At 33.9% G+C, this 16,949-nt stretch overlaps 1 protein-coding gene across 4 annotated transcripts in view; it reads right to left on the reverse strand.

The window, feature by feature from the left end:
* DMD (dystrophin) overlaps positions 1-16,949 on the reverse strand; it is a 1,017,291-nt gene that overhangs the window by 636,514 nt on the left and 363,828 nt on the right. For all 4 annotated transcript variants that reach the window (XM_034074486.1, XM_034074485.1, XM_034074487.1 and 1 more), the window contains 3 exons: positions 9,695-9,805; positions 5,143-5,316; positions 2,174-2,329 (listed from right to left, as the gene is read on the reverse strand). In XM_034074486.1, coding sequence (XP_033930377.1) covers positions 2,174-2,329; positions 5,143-5,316; positions 9,695-9,805 — 441 coding nt within the window. The remainder of the gene's footprint in view (positions 1-2,173; positions 2,330-5,142; positions 5,317-9,694; positions 9,806-16,949) is intronic.

Consider the following 16,949-nt stretch of genomic DNA (forward strand, 5'->3'; position numbering starts at 1 on the left):
ACAAGATTAACTCAATACATGCTCAAACACAGAAAAAAAAAATGTTTTGCTATAAACATCTCTAAACTCTGTATATAGTATCAATAATACTGCACTATTTCCATGCACACTGTATATATCCAGAGGTTTACTGCTTAATCAGTTTTTGCATTTTAAATGTAAAGATGTATTTCTAAAGAAACATAGGAAACAGTGCCCTCTAAAGGCATTCTGTATAATAATGTGATATCAACAGCATTATCCATAAACTTTCTCTGTATTTTAAAGCTCTTTTAGCTATGTTAGTTTACTCACAAAAAATCATAATAAATAAAATAAAATGAGAAAAACAGTTATTTAAAGCAAAATAAAAGTATTTTACAGCCTTTCACTTTTACAACCAAAAATTCCTGTGCAGCAGCAGGATTGTATGGCCTGTAAGCCATAGCACCTACTGCACATAATGCCATTAGGAAAGCAGCAAGAATATTATTACTGCTACTCTCTTTTAGAGTACAGCTTCCTGTTCTGATTAATTACCACAGAGAGATTTGCACAAGTATGCTACAGAACCTACCTCACAGCCACTCACAAGCAACAAACTACTGAAATTGTAATATAGTTGGTTGCTTCTATGTACTTGTGTCAGAGAGAGAATATGAGTAAGTGAATGCATTTACTCGTATTCTCTTATTACTTGTATTCTCTTATTACTCATAAGCATTCACTTCTAGGCCAAAGAGTGCTTTTAAAGTCTGACACTACCTAATCAATTGGGACTATTAGCAGGTATTTATATACACATGTGTATATGCAAAAAAAAAACCAACCCGCCCAAAAAAAACCCTAACCCAAAACCAAAAACACAAAACCAACCAAAAGAAAAGAAGGAAAGAGAAAATAAAAGGAAAAGAGGAAAAGGAAAAGAGAAAAGGAAAAGGAGGAATAAATAAATTATAAGACCCCTACACCTTCCCCTTCTTAAGGGGAAGACTTTCTAGTCTCAGTGAGTCTAGCTATGATACCTAAAGTATATAGAAAAAAGAGAGCATGTACAGAACTTATAATAATTTTTCTGTCAATTTGAGAGCACAACACTTCAGCATTGCTCAACATTTATTTGCTTAAAAATGTACTTTATGATTATTTCAAATTTGGGGGGACTTCCTGAAGCAGTACATATGAAATCATACAAGTGAGTTTGTGCTTGAAGATGTGTTTTTCCCTCAGACTATACATTTCAGTCCTGAGACTTACTATTAGCTATAACTATTATCAATTTTCTCTTAAAAAGATTTTTATTCAATGCAATCAATTAGCTCTGGTAAGGATTAACTGACTCTTTTAGTTTTGCATCCCTGGGCTTTTGTGACTTTCTCTAAAACTCTTTAAATACCATGCTATGTAAAAGTAAACATGAGAAATTCCATCAAGGACAACAAAGCTAAACACAGCACTGCAGGTTGAGTGAATTTGCAATATGGCTCACTTCAGATCCTGAGGGCACATCTTTAGAATCACAGAATCATGGAATCATAGAATAGTTACGGTTGGAAAAGACCTTAAGACCATCTAGTTCCAGCCCCCCTGCCACGGGCAGGGACACCTCACACTAAACCATGTCATCCAAGGCTCCATCCAAGCTGGCCTTGAACACTGCCAGGGATGGAGCATTCACAATTTTCCTGGGCAACCCATTCTAGTGCCTCAACACCCTTACAGTAAAGAACTTCCTCCCTATATCCAGTCTAAACTTCCCTTGTTTAAGTATTAACCTGTTACCCCCCTTGTCCTATCACTAAAGTCCCTAATGAAGAGTCCCTCTCCAGCATCCTTATAGGCCCCCTTTGCATACTGGAAGGTTGCTATGAGGTCTCCACGCAGCCTTCTCTTCTCCAGGCTGAACAGCCCCAACTTTCTCAGCCTATCATCATATGGGAGGTTCCCCACTCCCCCTGATCATCCTCATAGCTCTCCTCTGGACTTTTTCTTTCGTTAGTTAAGAGAGGTTTCCTATAACAAGAAATAGCCATCCTGATTATTGCCTTTGCCACCATTCTTTCTCTCCCACTGTTTAGAAAATAGGAAGGTCTTGAAAAGAACCAATAAAACCTCATTTACTTACCATACCAAAATTTATCTTTACTTTGCCAGTTAAAGAGGGTGTAGTTTTGTACCAAAACACACAGCTTACCTTTGCACCCAATTCATTATATTGCAACTTCAAAGCCGTAAGCCTTTCGTCCAGTTCTTTTGGGTTCTCAGTCTGCTGTTTTTGAACAATCTGCCTCCCAGTTTTTATCACTGTTTCCACTTCAGACTTCACTTCACTCAGGCTTTTATATAATTTCTAATCAAACAGAAATATGAAACACCACCATTAAAATAAGTAAATCAGAAAAGTCTATTGAAGGTATTATAAAGATACACTAGAAGTCTTTGCATTGTTTGTTATATAAAAACACCATCATACATGAACAAGCACCTTCCACTTCCATTTGAAAGCTATAGGAATTGAAAGGTATCATGGTATGTGATCTAAGAACAGAGAAAGCTCAACCTGAGTATACTAAAAAAAATGTCTGCAAGAAAATTAATCAGTTTCTAAAAAGAGAATTCAAATTAACACATTCAGAACAGCCTATCTTTACTAATATCAGTTTCAAAGACATGTCACCAAAGCCAATGGTAGAAATGTTATAGAAAGTACAGACCACCACTAATTGTTTTAAGAAATTACTAAGGTCGTTTTCAAACTTATTTAGGTAATGCAGTATTTAGAACAACAACAGATGTCTTCTGCAAACTCATAGAGCTTGTTGGATGTATTTAAACTACAAATAGCTACTAAACTAATTCAAAAATCTAAGGTTTTCATGCTACTAAATCAAGACACTGGCAGGATAGAAGATCTTTCCTACATTTACTAAGTGCAGTACTGTTAAAAAAATTAAAAAATAAGACAACATGAAGTTAATGTTATTTTAATTTATTGTTATTATTATAATGTAATAATGAAGTTAAGTCAAAATATATTACATAGTTCATTGCATTTTCCTGCACTATTTCAACGACTAAGCAGAAAATAAGGGATAAATGTCTGTTCAGTGAGAACATCTAAGCTATCTGTAAACACAATACATTCCCTAGTATTTCAAAGGATCGATAATGTGAAAAAGGAAAGCATTCTCTCTCCCTGTATGCAGAAAGTCACTATCATCATCTAAACATATGACTTGGTAACTCAAGCTATTCAACAGCCAAATAAATACCCTTTTAACATGCATCTAAGTAGACCAGAAGTTGAATCTTTTTTTCTTTTTAATCTAAGAATAAATTCTGCCATGGCTTGGAAATTCCACTAAACCTCACTGTGGAAAAAGAATCCACAGAGATTCACAGTGCCCATTACTACACAGGTTCATGAAGAATAGAGATATAAAGCTGTTGAGAAGCTTTATTGTTGAGACATGTAGCTTAATTCTGTGATACAGCAAAATGCTGGAAAGTAGACTTACTAATTTAGACAGACCTGCAAAATAATTTATAATGTACTTTTTTAATCTGTAATTTTTGAGCATTGTAAAATCTTGTCTAGTATGTCAGACAGTAAAGACAAGACTTTTTTTTCCTAGCATATATTACAAGAAAAAAAACTCCCAAGTGCATTTACCCATAGTCTAATTACGAAGCCAATTCTTAACATTAGTATTATTTTAGTTACTTCAATGCATATATGTATATAGTTTGACTGCTTTTTAGGTGCTTAATATGATAAATACATTCTTCATCATGGAAAAAATGTCAACAAGTTAGGAAGCTATTGCATGACGTACACTGGCTAATACCTGATGGGATACTATGACTAGATTTTAGAAATAGAATCATTATGAGATTTTTTTGTAGATAAATATGCTCTAAAAATACTGTATGTCTTCCACAGAACATGACAGGGCTGCAAAAGCTAGCTGTCAAGTGAAGATACTTTAATACAGTTCAGAGCTTCTAATTATCATGTCATTATAATAAGAATATGAATTTAATAGTAATTCCACTTAAAAAAACAACCAAAAAAAACCCAAAAAAAACCCCAAAACAAGGTGCAAAGAAATAACATTGACTTGTTCCATGCTTATTTTTTGATTTATAGTCTTATATTTAGATCTGAAATAGGTTTTTAGGGAAAAAAAAAACTTCAAAAAAAAAAATGGGCATGCCATTGCCCCAGAAAAAACAAACAAACAAACCAACCCCCCAAAAAAATCCCCCCACAAAACAAAACATAAATCTGAAGACAAGGATCTGATTGTCCTGATTTTCTCTCTTAAATCTCCATTTTATTGTGATCAAGCACACGATGTTTATCTTTCCATTGATTTTGCTTCAACAGTAAAGGGGTAAAGAATTACAGGGATATTAAAGTTATATATATACAGAGAGAGAGAGAGATTTTCTTATATTCTTTAGAACATATTCAGGTCTTTTGGTCTTGAATTGTAAGAAAGCCATAGTCTGCCATCTCATGGAAGCTTTAATCTATGCTTTTCCTTTATGTATTTTGTTTCCTGGTGAGAGTAGACTTGTGCACTGCAGCATCTCTATTGGTCACATCATGGAGCTCCCTGACTGCAGCATATTGCAGAAAATAGAGCCAATCCAGTGAGCTAAACTCACTTGCAAGATGGGAAGGGGGAATCAGAAAGGGATCCTGACCTGTCTTCTCACACAGTGAAAATGCATGACTATTGTTTGAAAGTTCCCCAAAATTAATCATTGAAGTAGCCTCCCACAGAAGAAGAGATCAACATATAGAAAGGAAGAAGTTACTGTAAGACTGTTAGAACTATTGTTATTATATCCAAGAAAACTTTGAATTGAATAGAATTGTAAGAGTATGATGTCCTTCTAATCTTATCTGCAAGCAAGAGAAGTAGGGCAAAATGGATAAACCCCTTCTCTCTATCCTCCTCTCCCTGAAAAATATCAAACTTTAACTAAAAAGGTTCCTATAAATTTAATTGAGTAAATTTGCTGTCAAATCTTTCTCAAAATCTTTCCTAATATTTCCCAAAGAAATATTGATACTGTAATTCATAATACTTTAAATTTGAAAGGCAGAACAGGCAAGAAACAAGTAGAAAGTCAGCATCTTTAAATATTCACCATGCAATGATCCAGCTGTGATTGTACTACTTCCTGCTCAACACTCTTCGTCTCCAACTTGGGCACCTGCAATTTCACTTCATCTAAAATTCTTTTACATTCTTGTAGGCGCTGTTCAAAATTGGCTGGCTTCTGAAACAAGCGAAACTTCATGGAGACATCCTGGAGCTTTTTCTGAAAAGCAAGAGTACGTAAGTAGCAAATGTGAAGTCAATTCAACATTGACTTGAAACTAAGACTGAAGACAAGTTTTAGACCTGTTTCAGGATACTTTGAATCCATTATCAATCCACAGTTTTTTATGTAAAGAATTTAAAACTCTGGGGAAAAATACCAGCAATAGAGAATCTTGGTCTTCACAGAATTAAAGAAAGTCTTATATTATCCAGGACACTGGATGCAGCAGAACTAGTGACAAAAAATGGCTGAAGAAAGTGAGTTTTGTATTTTCCAATGCACAAAATATAGGTGTATGGGTGAGAACATAGGCTTAACGGCTTGAGCTCAACACATCCACATTCCAGGCTGGATGTACATTAACACCATGTTGCTGCTCATTGGAATTAGAATTGAATCTTTCAGTCCCTCAAAGAAACCTAAATAAAATGGCTGGGCAGTAAGTAGGTCTAGCACAAACCCTGAGATTTTGAGTATAAAATTGATTTCTATTTCAATTTAAAAAAACAAAACAAACCAACAAACATAACCTAGAGTAATAAGAAACCAATTTGCAGGTAGAAAAATCTATGACAAGCATAGCTTCTAACTTCACAATTTTCATAATTTGTTATCTTTGTGCATTAATTATATTGCTTAATCACATGATTCCTACTTCAGGGGGAGGGGAAATAATTAAAAATACAGAAAAGAAAGGGCACTTTAATGATCTTTTTTGAATAAGGACTGATTTCACAGAGTGAAGTGCTAGTAGAACAAACTTTTTCACTGAAAAAAAAAAAAAAATGTCACAAAGAAATGAATAAATGTCAGGAACTCAGCACATGCAAAAAACACTTTTGGATTTATCTTCAAATCCTGAACACTTCATACCAATACGGTGTTGTCTGTACTATACAAACTTGAGAAAAACTGTAATAAGGAATAGAATTAGCATATACATAGGCATTAGTAAAAATGCTTGCCACATCTGTCAAGAAGATAGAAATCATGAGCAGAAAACAACTCTGCATAACACAAAAAACTGTGTAGAATTCCAGCAACTCTTTCCAACAATTTTCCTCATTAAATACTCTTAATGAAATTGAAATCCAATAGGGTAGGAAAGGAAGTCTTTCCCTATATAAGTAAGAATAATTGAATAAAAATAGGAAACAAAGGGTAGGGATAAGCAGTGTTTTTTATTGGGTTTTTTGTTTTGTTTTGGTTTGGTTTTTTTTTAGTGTTTGTATACACCAAATTCATAATTAGCTTTTAATTCTCTTGTGATACTTCAACTTGATGATGTTGGACAATACATTAAAAATGAGGGAAAAGAGAGGGAATGACAGTACAAGTGGTAGATAAAATGAAAGCCATCTCTGAATAGTCAGTGAAGGATGCCATGGTACTTAGGATCTGCAGGAGAAAAATCCAAGGAATTTATATTCAATTCACCCTAAAATTAAAAAATGTGTACCACAAAAGAAGCACTAAACTTGACATGAAACAGGTAGGACCTAAATTACCTATTAGCATTGTCACATTATTTATAATACATAACAGTTATATCATATACTTCTATTTATCTCCAACAGTTTAAAAGAAAAAATATTAGCTCAATACTTACAAACAGACAAAGTGGGTATTTGGAACAATTTGGAAGAATAAAAACAATTTGGAATAAAGAAAAAAAAGGAAAAAACCCTGCCACTCTATAAAAGTCATTTTATAAAGCTATATTATGCCCAAATAATGTGCACAGTTTTGATCAAGTCCTCTGAAAACTTATTGTAAAAATAGAAAATATATAAGGAAGAATGACAGGACAATCAAAGCTATATATCTAAAATTCTCAGTATGATTTAACATACTCGCCAGTCTGGAAAAAGAGACAGCTTAGGAGCAGCAAACTCAATGGCATGCTAAAAGTTCAAACTCAAACTGATGCACATGTTCATTCAGAGAAGCCTTTCCAAGTAAAAAAACTGTGCACGAAGACAGATTTTAAAATAAGGCATCTAGAAAAGGTCATGCTCCTTTGCATGCTGTTGATTTTATAAACATTTGTATACACAGTCATCTGATGCCTGCATTTCACTAATGGATTATGGGCAATGTCACAGCTGCCATGGAGACTATCAGGTGAGCTAGCGTGGAGAAAGACAGCAAAATAAAGAAATATAAATATTCTCAAAGAGAAGCTAGTCCTGTAGATAAAAGGAAATATTAAAAAAATAATAAAAAAATCAACTTGTTCATTTCAAATTATTTAACACTTAAAAAGCCTCTGTTATCCATAATAACATATAAAACTGAAGCTAAGTTACTAGAAGTATTTGAGAGATGAACAAAAAGATAGCCTTGTTTACTGTCAATACCACAAGGAAATTATTTGTCTTTCCTAACGAATTACGACACTTTGCTCTGCACCCTGAGAAACATTGGCACTAATAAAAAAACAAACAAACAAACAAAAAAAAGCACAAAAAATAGTCAAGAACCCATCAGATTAATGGGTAAAAATTAGTATTGTTTGTTAGTGCTGATTAAGTCTTCTTCAATTTCAAACTGGTCTGTGTTTTTTAAACTAGACAAAACAATACGTTAATTACCATTTAAAACTGATGACTGCAACATACTGCTCAACATCTGTCTTTTCAATGCAATTCTACCAAATATTTTCAAATAACTCAAAAGGTATGCCAAAAATCCTCACTGTAATTTTATTTCTTGCAACTCCAGCACATTTGTCGTGGGTTCAGCAGTAGCAGTGATTTTTTCTCCTTCTTGGTAGCTGGTGCAGCGCTGTGTTTTGACTTTCAGCTTGGGAACGGTGCTGATAGCACCTATGTTTTTAGATATTGCTCAAATGTTTACTCTGGCCAAGGACTTTCTGAGCCTCATGCTCTGCCAGGGAGGAGGGGAGCCTGGAAGGAAGCAGAGTCAGGACACCTGACCCAAACTAGCCAAAGAGGTATTCCATATGATAGCACGTCATGCACAGGATGTAACTGAGAGTTACCCTGAAGGGCTAGGGCTTTGGGGGGTTAAAGGAGGTATCGGTCGGTGCTCGGTCAGGCAGGGTGGGGTGAGTTATCATTCGGCGGGTAGTGAGGTGTCATATTCTCTTCACTTGTTATTTCCTTTATCATTATTATTATTATTATTGGTTATAGCAGTAGTTATTTGTGTTATACCTTAGTTATTAAACTGTTCTTATCTCAACCCGTGGGAGCTACATTCTTTTTATTCTTTTATTAGTTTATTAGTTTAACCATGCCAAGTGCAAGGTCCTACACCTGGGTCAGAGCAATCCCAGGCACAGCTACAGGTTGGGCAAAAAGGAAATTCATGGTAGTCCTGCGGAGAAGGACTTGGGGGTGTTAGTCAATGAGAAAATGAACATGAGCCAGCAGTGTGCACTCACAGCCCAGAAAGCCAACTGTATCAAGACTGCATCAAGAGGAGCGTGACCAGCAGGTCAAAGGAGGTGATCCTGCCCCTCTACTCTGCTCTCGTGAGACCTCACTTGGAGTATTGTGTGCAGTTCTGGTGTCCTCAACATAGAAAGGACATGATACTGTTAGAACAAGTCCAGAGGAAGGCCACGAGGATGATCAGGGGACTGGAGCACCTCCCATATGAAGACAGGCTGAGAAAGTTGGGGCTGTTCAGTATGGAAAAGAGAAGGCTGCGTGGAGACCTCATAGCAGCTTTCCAGTATCTGAAGGGGGCCTACAGGGATGCTGGTGAGGGACTATTCCTATTCATTAGGGACTGTAGTGATAGGACAAGGGGGGTAACAGGTTAATACTTAAATAGCAGAGGTTTAGACTGGATCTAAGGAACAAATTCTTTACTGTTAGGGTGGTGAGTTACTGGAATGGGTTGCCCAGGGAGGTTGTGAATGCTCCATCCTTGGCAGTGTTCAAGACCAGGTTGGATGAAGCCTTGGGTGATATGGTTTAGTGTGAGGTGTCCCTGCCCGTGGCAGGGGGGTTGGAACTAGATGATCTTGAGGTCCTTTCCAATCCTAACTATTCTATGATTCTCCTCCCCAGCTCTCTGGGAGTTGGGGGAGAAAGGGAGTGAGTGAGTGATTAAGCTGTGTGGCTGGGTTTAAACCACAACAACATTCAAAACACTTCTTATACGGTGCTCCTACCACTTGTGTACCCTAGAACTTTTGTCAACTAGACAGGAATGATGTAATAGAAAAATAAGCAGTAAGAAGATATGGATGGCATGCTTTATCGACTATAATTTCCTGGCTAGAAAGAAGAGCCTAAAGCAGAAGAGATACCTTAAGAATACATCATACTACAGTAATTATACTACTAATGTTATTTGTTTGCATGAGTGGAGGAAAAATAAAGGAAAAAAAATTGCATACCTGTGCTACATCAATTTGGGAAAGCACTCTTTTGGCAGCATCTTTACCCCGGTTTCGTTTCTTCATTTCTTCCAAACTAATCTCATGACTTGTTAATTCAGATTGTATTTTCTATTAAAAAACCATGACAGTAATCAGAATGGTTTGAATAAAATATTCATATTGCTAATATTATTTTGAACAGTTGATTTTGAAAGATACTTAGCAGAAGTATTATTAGAGAACTACCTTGTAAATTATTTCAGTTTATTTTCTCTCAACCATAATATAATCTTCTCCTACTCAAACATATAAAATCAAGATTTTGACATAATCTTGCTAAGGAAAAATTAAATTAAAATTAATTAAATAAATAATAAACAATTCAATCTTGATAAAAGTGTATGCAAAAAAAAAATCAGATTTCTTTCTTCTGAAGGAAAACAAGTTTTCATTGGGAAGAAAAATAAAAAGTAATCTTATAAAAGAAAAATACAAATAGGAAAGCAATTTGCTTTACTTCTTATTTCTTATTACTTCCATAGTATCATCAGACAAGTAGAGAGAAAACTCAAAGTATTCTAAAATTATATCTAAAACTGTATACAATTTCTGACATATTACTGACCAGAATCTATGTTCAGAATCCTTAGATATGCTAAGTGAAAAATGACTTATAGTTCATTAATACACAAAATCAAACACATTTTTGTGGTTATCTGTTTCTGCAAAATCAGTGTGCAAGCAAATGACCACAAGAAAAATATCATCCTTGGTTTACTATAAATCAAAGATAGAAGAAACAATTAACTTAAGCAGCATTGGCTAGTGCAGTGTAATGGAAAAGAATTCCCATAAAATATAGGGATACAACATAACTTAGAGTGATTCACAAATTTTTATGTTTAAATTGTTAGAAAATGAGAAACTGTTATTAGTAGAATTGCTATACAAGCACTGCTGAGTACAATTACCCTGAGAAATATAGACAAGCTATGCTCCCACCAAGAAAACTATTTCAGGCCATTACTCCTCAATGCAAAAGTGATTTTACATTCAAACTGGATGTTGTTTTTTGTTTGTCTTTTTTAGGTGCACAAAAGCATTTCTCAGATACCTTAAAGAGTAGTTTTAAGTTTAAATATATGCACATGCATTTATTTTATATGACAGTAACTTCTAAAATATGAAAACTGTAGTTCAAAAGACTACAAAGTATTATGCAGATAAAGACAAGTGGTTTTTAAATTACAATTTGATCCTTTAAAGTTTGATTATAAATAAAAATGAACATAGAGGTACTTGTAATCTAATTATCATGGCTTATTGAGTAAAAATCTGTTTATGCTGTATGCTGTCTACTTTGTAGGTGTATTACACAGTTATTATGATTTGTATAATATAATATCTTGTATATTTCAACACTACATTGAAAGTATTTTTTTTCAAATCATACTGAAAATGTATTAAAGTAAATTTTAGGAGAAGATTTACAAAAATACAGAAAACTATTAAGACATTACAGAATTAGTTGCCAAAATAGGAGTCTAAACTATCTAGTTTAGACTCCTATTTTGGCAACTAATAAATATTTTAATGAATCAACACATTTATAAAAGTATAATGACTGACAGAAAGCTGTTCATTTAGATTATTTTTTTAATTTAAAATTATCATAATTGCATATTTTCTATTTTTCATATTTTGAGTTCTTCTTGTCAAGGTTATTTATTGCCAGCAGTATCTGGAGCAAGTAATAGAATTTTTCTAAATGTTATATTTTAGTTTTGAGAAAATGAAAACTGTCCATTAAAAGGACAATGAAATGAACAACAGAAAGCTTATTTAACTGTTTATTTTGGAGTATTTATTTTCTTCTTGTCTAAATTTAAAATTTCCCCCTTGAGGTGTACAACACTCAGACCAGCATAGACCAAACTTTTGGTGGTGACTTAGCATTAGCTATCTCTTGAAGTCAAACATTCCTTGATATCTTGAAAGTCAGAAGAGTATATACAAGAAAGAAACAAGTCCGATGTTTGAAAAATATACTCTATCACATCCAGTTTTTCAACTATTTGTTTCAGCAACCTCATCGATTAACCTATTTTTTATTATATTTTCAAGTTTACTTTGTTCAGCCTCAGAATCACTCTGGAAATAATATAAGCGAACAGTTCGTATCTGAATAGGTCAGAACAGCAAAGCACAGCACAGATAAGAGTAGTGTTTAAGTAATTAGGTATTATGGGACGATTCTTACTTTTTTAAATTACTCTGCTGGAGAGAGATGAAGCATCACCTACTCTGACACCAAAATGTAGTATTAGAGAGAACAAGGACATTAGAGGAAACCTTAAAAGAAAAGTTAGTAAGGCTTATTGCAAGAAAAGATTATTTGCTTTTGTAATTTCTGTTAAGAGGCAGAAAGATTGTATCAGTCCTGAACAGGTGTAAGAGAATTTATAATACTTGCCTATGATGCCCCTTAGCAATTTTGACATGACCATTTGGATTTCTTTGTTTATTTTGACTTATGTATTTATTACATCAACTTCTTCTAAACATCCACAAGAAAACCCTCATTTTCTTTTTCATTTCAGTTATTCCCACCTCTGTTTTTCCAAGTGGTTCCTGTCCATTTTGCCTTTAAACAAAGAGTATAAACTGTCTTCCTTTAATTTCTAAAACACCACAATATAATGTAGCGTATGTAACTAATAAATACTACTGTGCATAAATTACCGTGTCCTACAGATTAAGGATTCTCATTTACCATCACTGGCAGTTTTTCAGGAAGTTTATTAGTTTTCAAAACTTGTATTATATATGCACATGCACGTATAAAATAAAATATAAATATATCTAAAACCTAATTATGTTTACAAGGTCATAGGCACACTGTGTGTATTCTCATGAGGACAACTTCTGGAACAAAAATATTTCAGTCCCAAGGGCATAGAATACATTATTTTTTTTTAATTACTTAGTCTTAATTTTAAAAAGATTAACAGCGAAATGCAGAGAATATTACTATATTGACAGCAAAAGCAGAGAATTGGCAGTGCAGCCAGTTCTAGTAAAAAAACTTTCCTATCTTGAATCAGAGAAAAGAAAGCCAAAAGAACCAGCATGACTATTCGTCTCATTTGAAAATTCTCAAGAACCTAACTGCAATCCCATGGTTCAAGAACAGCTTTTAGAAAAAAGATAACAGGATACATAAACTCTGTAAGTTTATTTGCAACAGAAAATTGAACTGCGAGGCTTGAGTGTATATCATTTCCCCGTCATAATCAGAAAATCAACCATCATATTAAAAAAAAAAAAAACCACAAAAAAAAAACCAAACCCAAAACCAAACAAAAACCACAAATGAGGAAATTCTGGTCAGTGACATTTAGTCTAGCAATGGAGAGATTTTTTTGGGAAAAAGAGTCAAACCCAAACCCCCAACCCTCCCTGTTTAACTAAAAGGAAGTGATTCGTAATCAAAGGATAAAAATACAAATCCATAATATACACAGAACTAGTATTGTGGAATAATGGCTGAAAAGACAAGATTAGATGGAATGCACAGTTAACATGCAAACACAGATTTTAGAATGAGTAACACTAAAAGGACTACACTACAAAACCAGCAGACAGTTCCAGCTGATGTACTATCAGCAGGATGAAAAAAAATTTGAAAGACTATCTGGAAAACATACGGGTGAAATGGTTTCTCATGGCAGGTCAGAGATACCATTTACCACCCTAGAACTGGGAATGACTTATTGCTTTTGTCTGCTCCTTAAGAAAGAAGACCCTGTTGGTTCTGTTTAATTCACAAATGGGGAAAGGTCACAGGAGATGTACATTATAGTGCTCATTATCCTCCAAAACATCATAATTTCATGTTGCCAGACCTCATGGTATTGTATTAGTTGCCAGAAATTTATAACATAGGTAGGAATTAGTTTGCATTAAATATTGACTATACCACAAAGATCAGCAAGTTGTTAAGTTCTCAAGAGCTGGATAAGTCCAGAAGAAAGATACAAGCCATACATATATCAACATGTTTTAAGATGTGACAGGGAACCTTGATGTCACTTGAACTTAGAATGAGCAGCAAATAAGTGAAATATTCGCTATGGGCATGCACTGTAATGAGAATGGCAAATCTACTAGTCTCAATTCAATTTTTAAGGTTCCACAAAAAATATACATACCAAATTATAGTTCATTAAATACTGGCAATAATGAGATTAAATTACAAGTTGCTAAAATGAGTCATTTTTCCTTTTCTTCTATTCGGATTTCTGGATATGAATTTGCAGATTTGCCTCTCTTGAATTGCAGAGAACAGCTTGTTAGCTCTTCTTGTGTATTAGGTCTTCTGAATTGCATTTCTCTACTACATTTTAGCTAGACTAATAACTCTCAACTATGATGCTCAGTTTAACCTCATTTTTGCTTGTGACTGTTATCAATTCCTAAGGAGTCAGCCTAATGAATAGAAAAAAGGAAATATTTATTGCGCAGTATAGTTAGTTGATCTTCATAAATCGAAAGATCATGTTTCTAATAGGCAAAAAATATATATAAAACCATGTCAGAACTGTTAGTGGTTACTTTTGAAGACTCTGAAAGGATAAACAAAATATGAGAATAATAGAAAAATGCAGTTGAAGTATCCATCTTCAAAAGCACAAAAAGAATATGTGCAATGAAGTCATGCATTTGCAAAAATAAAAGAAAAACATATGGAAAATGATGTTATAGCAGGACTGACACACAGGTAAGTCTTCAAAAGAAAGCATACTTAGTTTTGGACACTACTCTTGAAGTAAGATTAACTGAAGAGTTCAAACAAGAAAAGCAGAACATCAGAGAATAGAAACACGATTTACAAGGAAAGACTGAACAGGCAAACACAATATTGTTAACTTATTCTCCATGTTTCATTTTACAGAAGTCTACAGGGAGAAAAACAGATAATGATTTGTCACATTCAGGTGAGAAGTAAAATAAGTACATCTTCTGTCCCATGATATAGCTCCAACATGTAATTGCTTGAACTAAGCAGAACCACAAAGTGGAGATCCTCTCTCCCTTCAGAAGTTATTTAATAACAAAGCTACAAATAATCTGAAAAAAAATATTTTGCCATATAAATATCATATTTTCAGTATAGATTTATTCACTTCCTGTCAGTCCAAGAGTACTAAAAAAAAAAAAAGTCACATGATGTCATCAGTGATGATGACTTAATTCCCTGTATTTTCTTAGTAAATTTAGAGAAATTAAAGAGATTTCAGTTGGGATCATGAGATCAAGCATACAAAGAAATAATATTTCTTTCTGGAATACTGCTTTATATTTTACCTCATTGCAGCTTTTCTCATCATTATGCCTTGACAAATCTGAACTGATTTATCTGTGCAGTTGTTATAAGATTGCTTTATCTGAATACAGCACCTTTAGTTTCACTCAAAATGACTTGGATGTTTCTCTCTCGCATTAAATTCTCAGTGCCACATGGTGGAGTAAGAAGCACACAGAATTTATATTCAAAAACTGATCCAAAGGAGATCTTGAACAGCACATACATAACTCCCCTTTTGTCAACTCTGAAGGAGCTAAACTGATAAATTCATTTAAAAAGAGGAGCTAAACATAGTATTGTTTTCTCAGATTCATTTCTGATCAGCTGAGCCAAAGACCATTCCTCCTAGCAATGCTCTAAAGAGATCTGAATTTTTGAAGCAAAGATGCAGAACTCCCAAACCCTCAACAGCTTTCTGATTATAAATTCTCCCATATGTTCTTTTAGATATGCAACATATATTGCTGAACAGCTCACTAAATCCTTCAGCATGGATAAACTGACCCAAGCCCAGAAACCAACATCACTCACTGAAAGATTCTCATTCCAGCTGTGCAGACACTATTGTAGGGTATCTTATTATAAAAGAGATGTGCCAGCAGAAGCTCCACAGGAGGTACAGCCCTACAGTATGTGCCTGTTCTACCACCAGTTGGCATGGTCATTCACTAAAGGAATGACTCGGTTTATTTACCTGCATAAAACTGATTGTTTATTTCCTTACCCTCTAAGGATTTTAGAGAACTTTACAACTGAACTTCAGAGAACTTAAATATTTCCATTAAATTTCTTCCATTGTTAATTAGTTTGTTGCTTTTTATTTTGGTTGTTATTTTAGGTCCCACTGGCATGTTAAAATAAAAATGTGAAAGAAAAAAACTCAGCAGCCTCTAAACTGTTTTTCCAACACTGGTTATAGTATAACCAGGTGAACTTTACATCAGAGAGTAAAATCTCCAGAACAAAGCCAAGTTCTGCAAAAGCACTGAGCTGAAATTCTCCCATGAAAGCATGCTTATTAAGGTTGATTTAGTTTTGTGATACTTCAGTTACTGAAGCACTGAATTGCTTCTCTTTATACAGTCTGGAATCATTGCCAATATTCTACCTGACGATGCACATAAATCAGATGTGTCCATGGGATATATGAAGTACCAATGAACACTTCTACAGCATAAGTGTCAAAATGCACAAGAAAAGGAGCATACTTTCATATTGGTTTTTTTTTCTAATACATTTTTAACAAATGCTGATTTGTATCCTATTCCATAAAAAATTGTTTACATTATTTATATTTCAAGGAAAGAAAAAAATAATTCAAGGGAGTCAACTGATAGCTAACAGAGTTTAGGATTCAAACTAAAATAATAATTCACCTGAATCTGATCCTAATCTTATACGGGCATAAATTGGAAGCAAATAAATTAGAATCCTTTTCCAAATAAGACCAAATGCAATATGATTCTGTTCTCCAAATATAACTTTTAAAATTCATACACACACACATAAAAATACCTGCATGTTCTTATCAACACACACACACACGAAAAGCAATTGAAAAGTACACCTATCTACCTTTTAATTTTTAATTTAAAAGACACGGAAATCTTTATTTTCAGAGGAGAGAAAACATGATTTTCAAGTCTACATAAATTCAGTTCTGAACATATTTCAGATCATCTAAGAGACTTCATACAAGACACTCATTTTTTAGAATGATATAAGACTGTATTGAATGCCTCTTCTAAGATCATTATAAAGCATTTATTTTCAATTTCCCTGTATCATTTTTTGTTCGTTTGTCCACTTTTTCTAATCTGACCTCCTAAATTTAGGTAGAATTTTCAGAAAAGTTGTTGTACACAAAATTGTAAATTATTAATAATCTTGTACCAGAGATGCTTG

This window comes from Melopsittacus undulatus, chromosome 2 (genome assembly GCF_012275295.1).
Source record: "Melopsittacus undulatus isolate bMelUnd1 chromosome 2, bMelUnd1.mat.Z, whole genome shotgun sequence".
Lineage (NCBI taxonomy): Eukaryota > Metazoa > Chordata > Aves > Psittaciformes > Psittaculidae > Melopsittacus > Melopsittacus undulatus.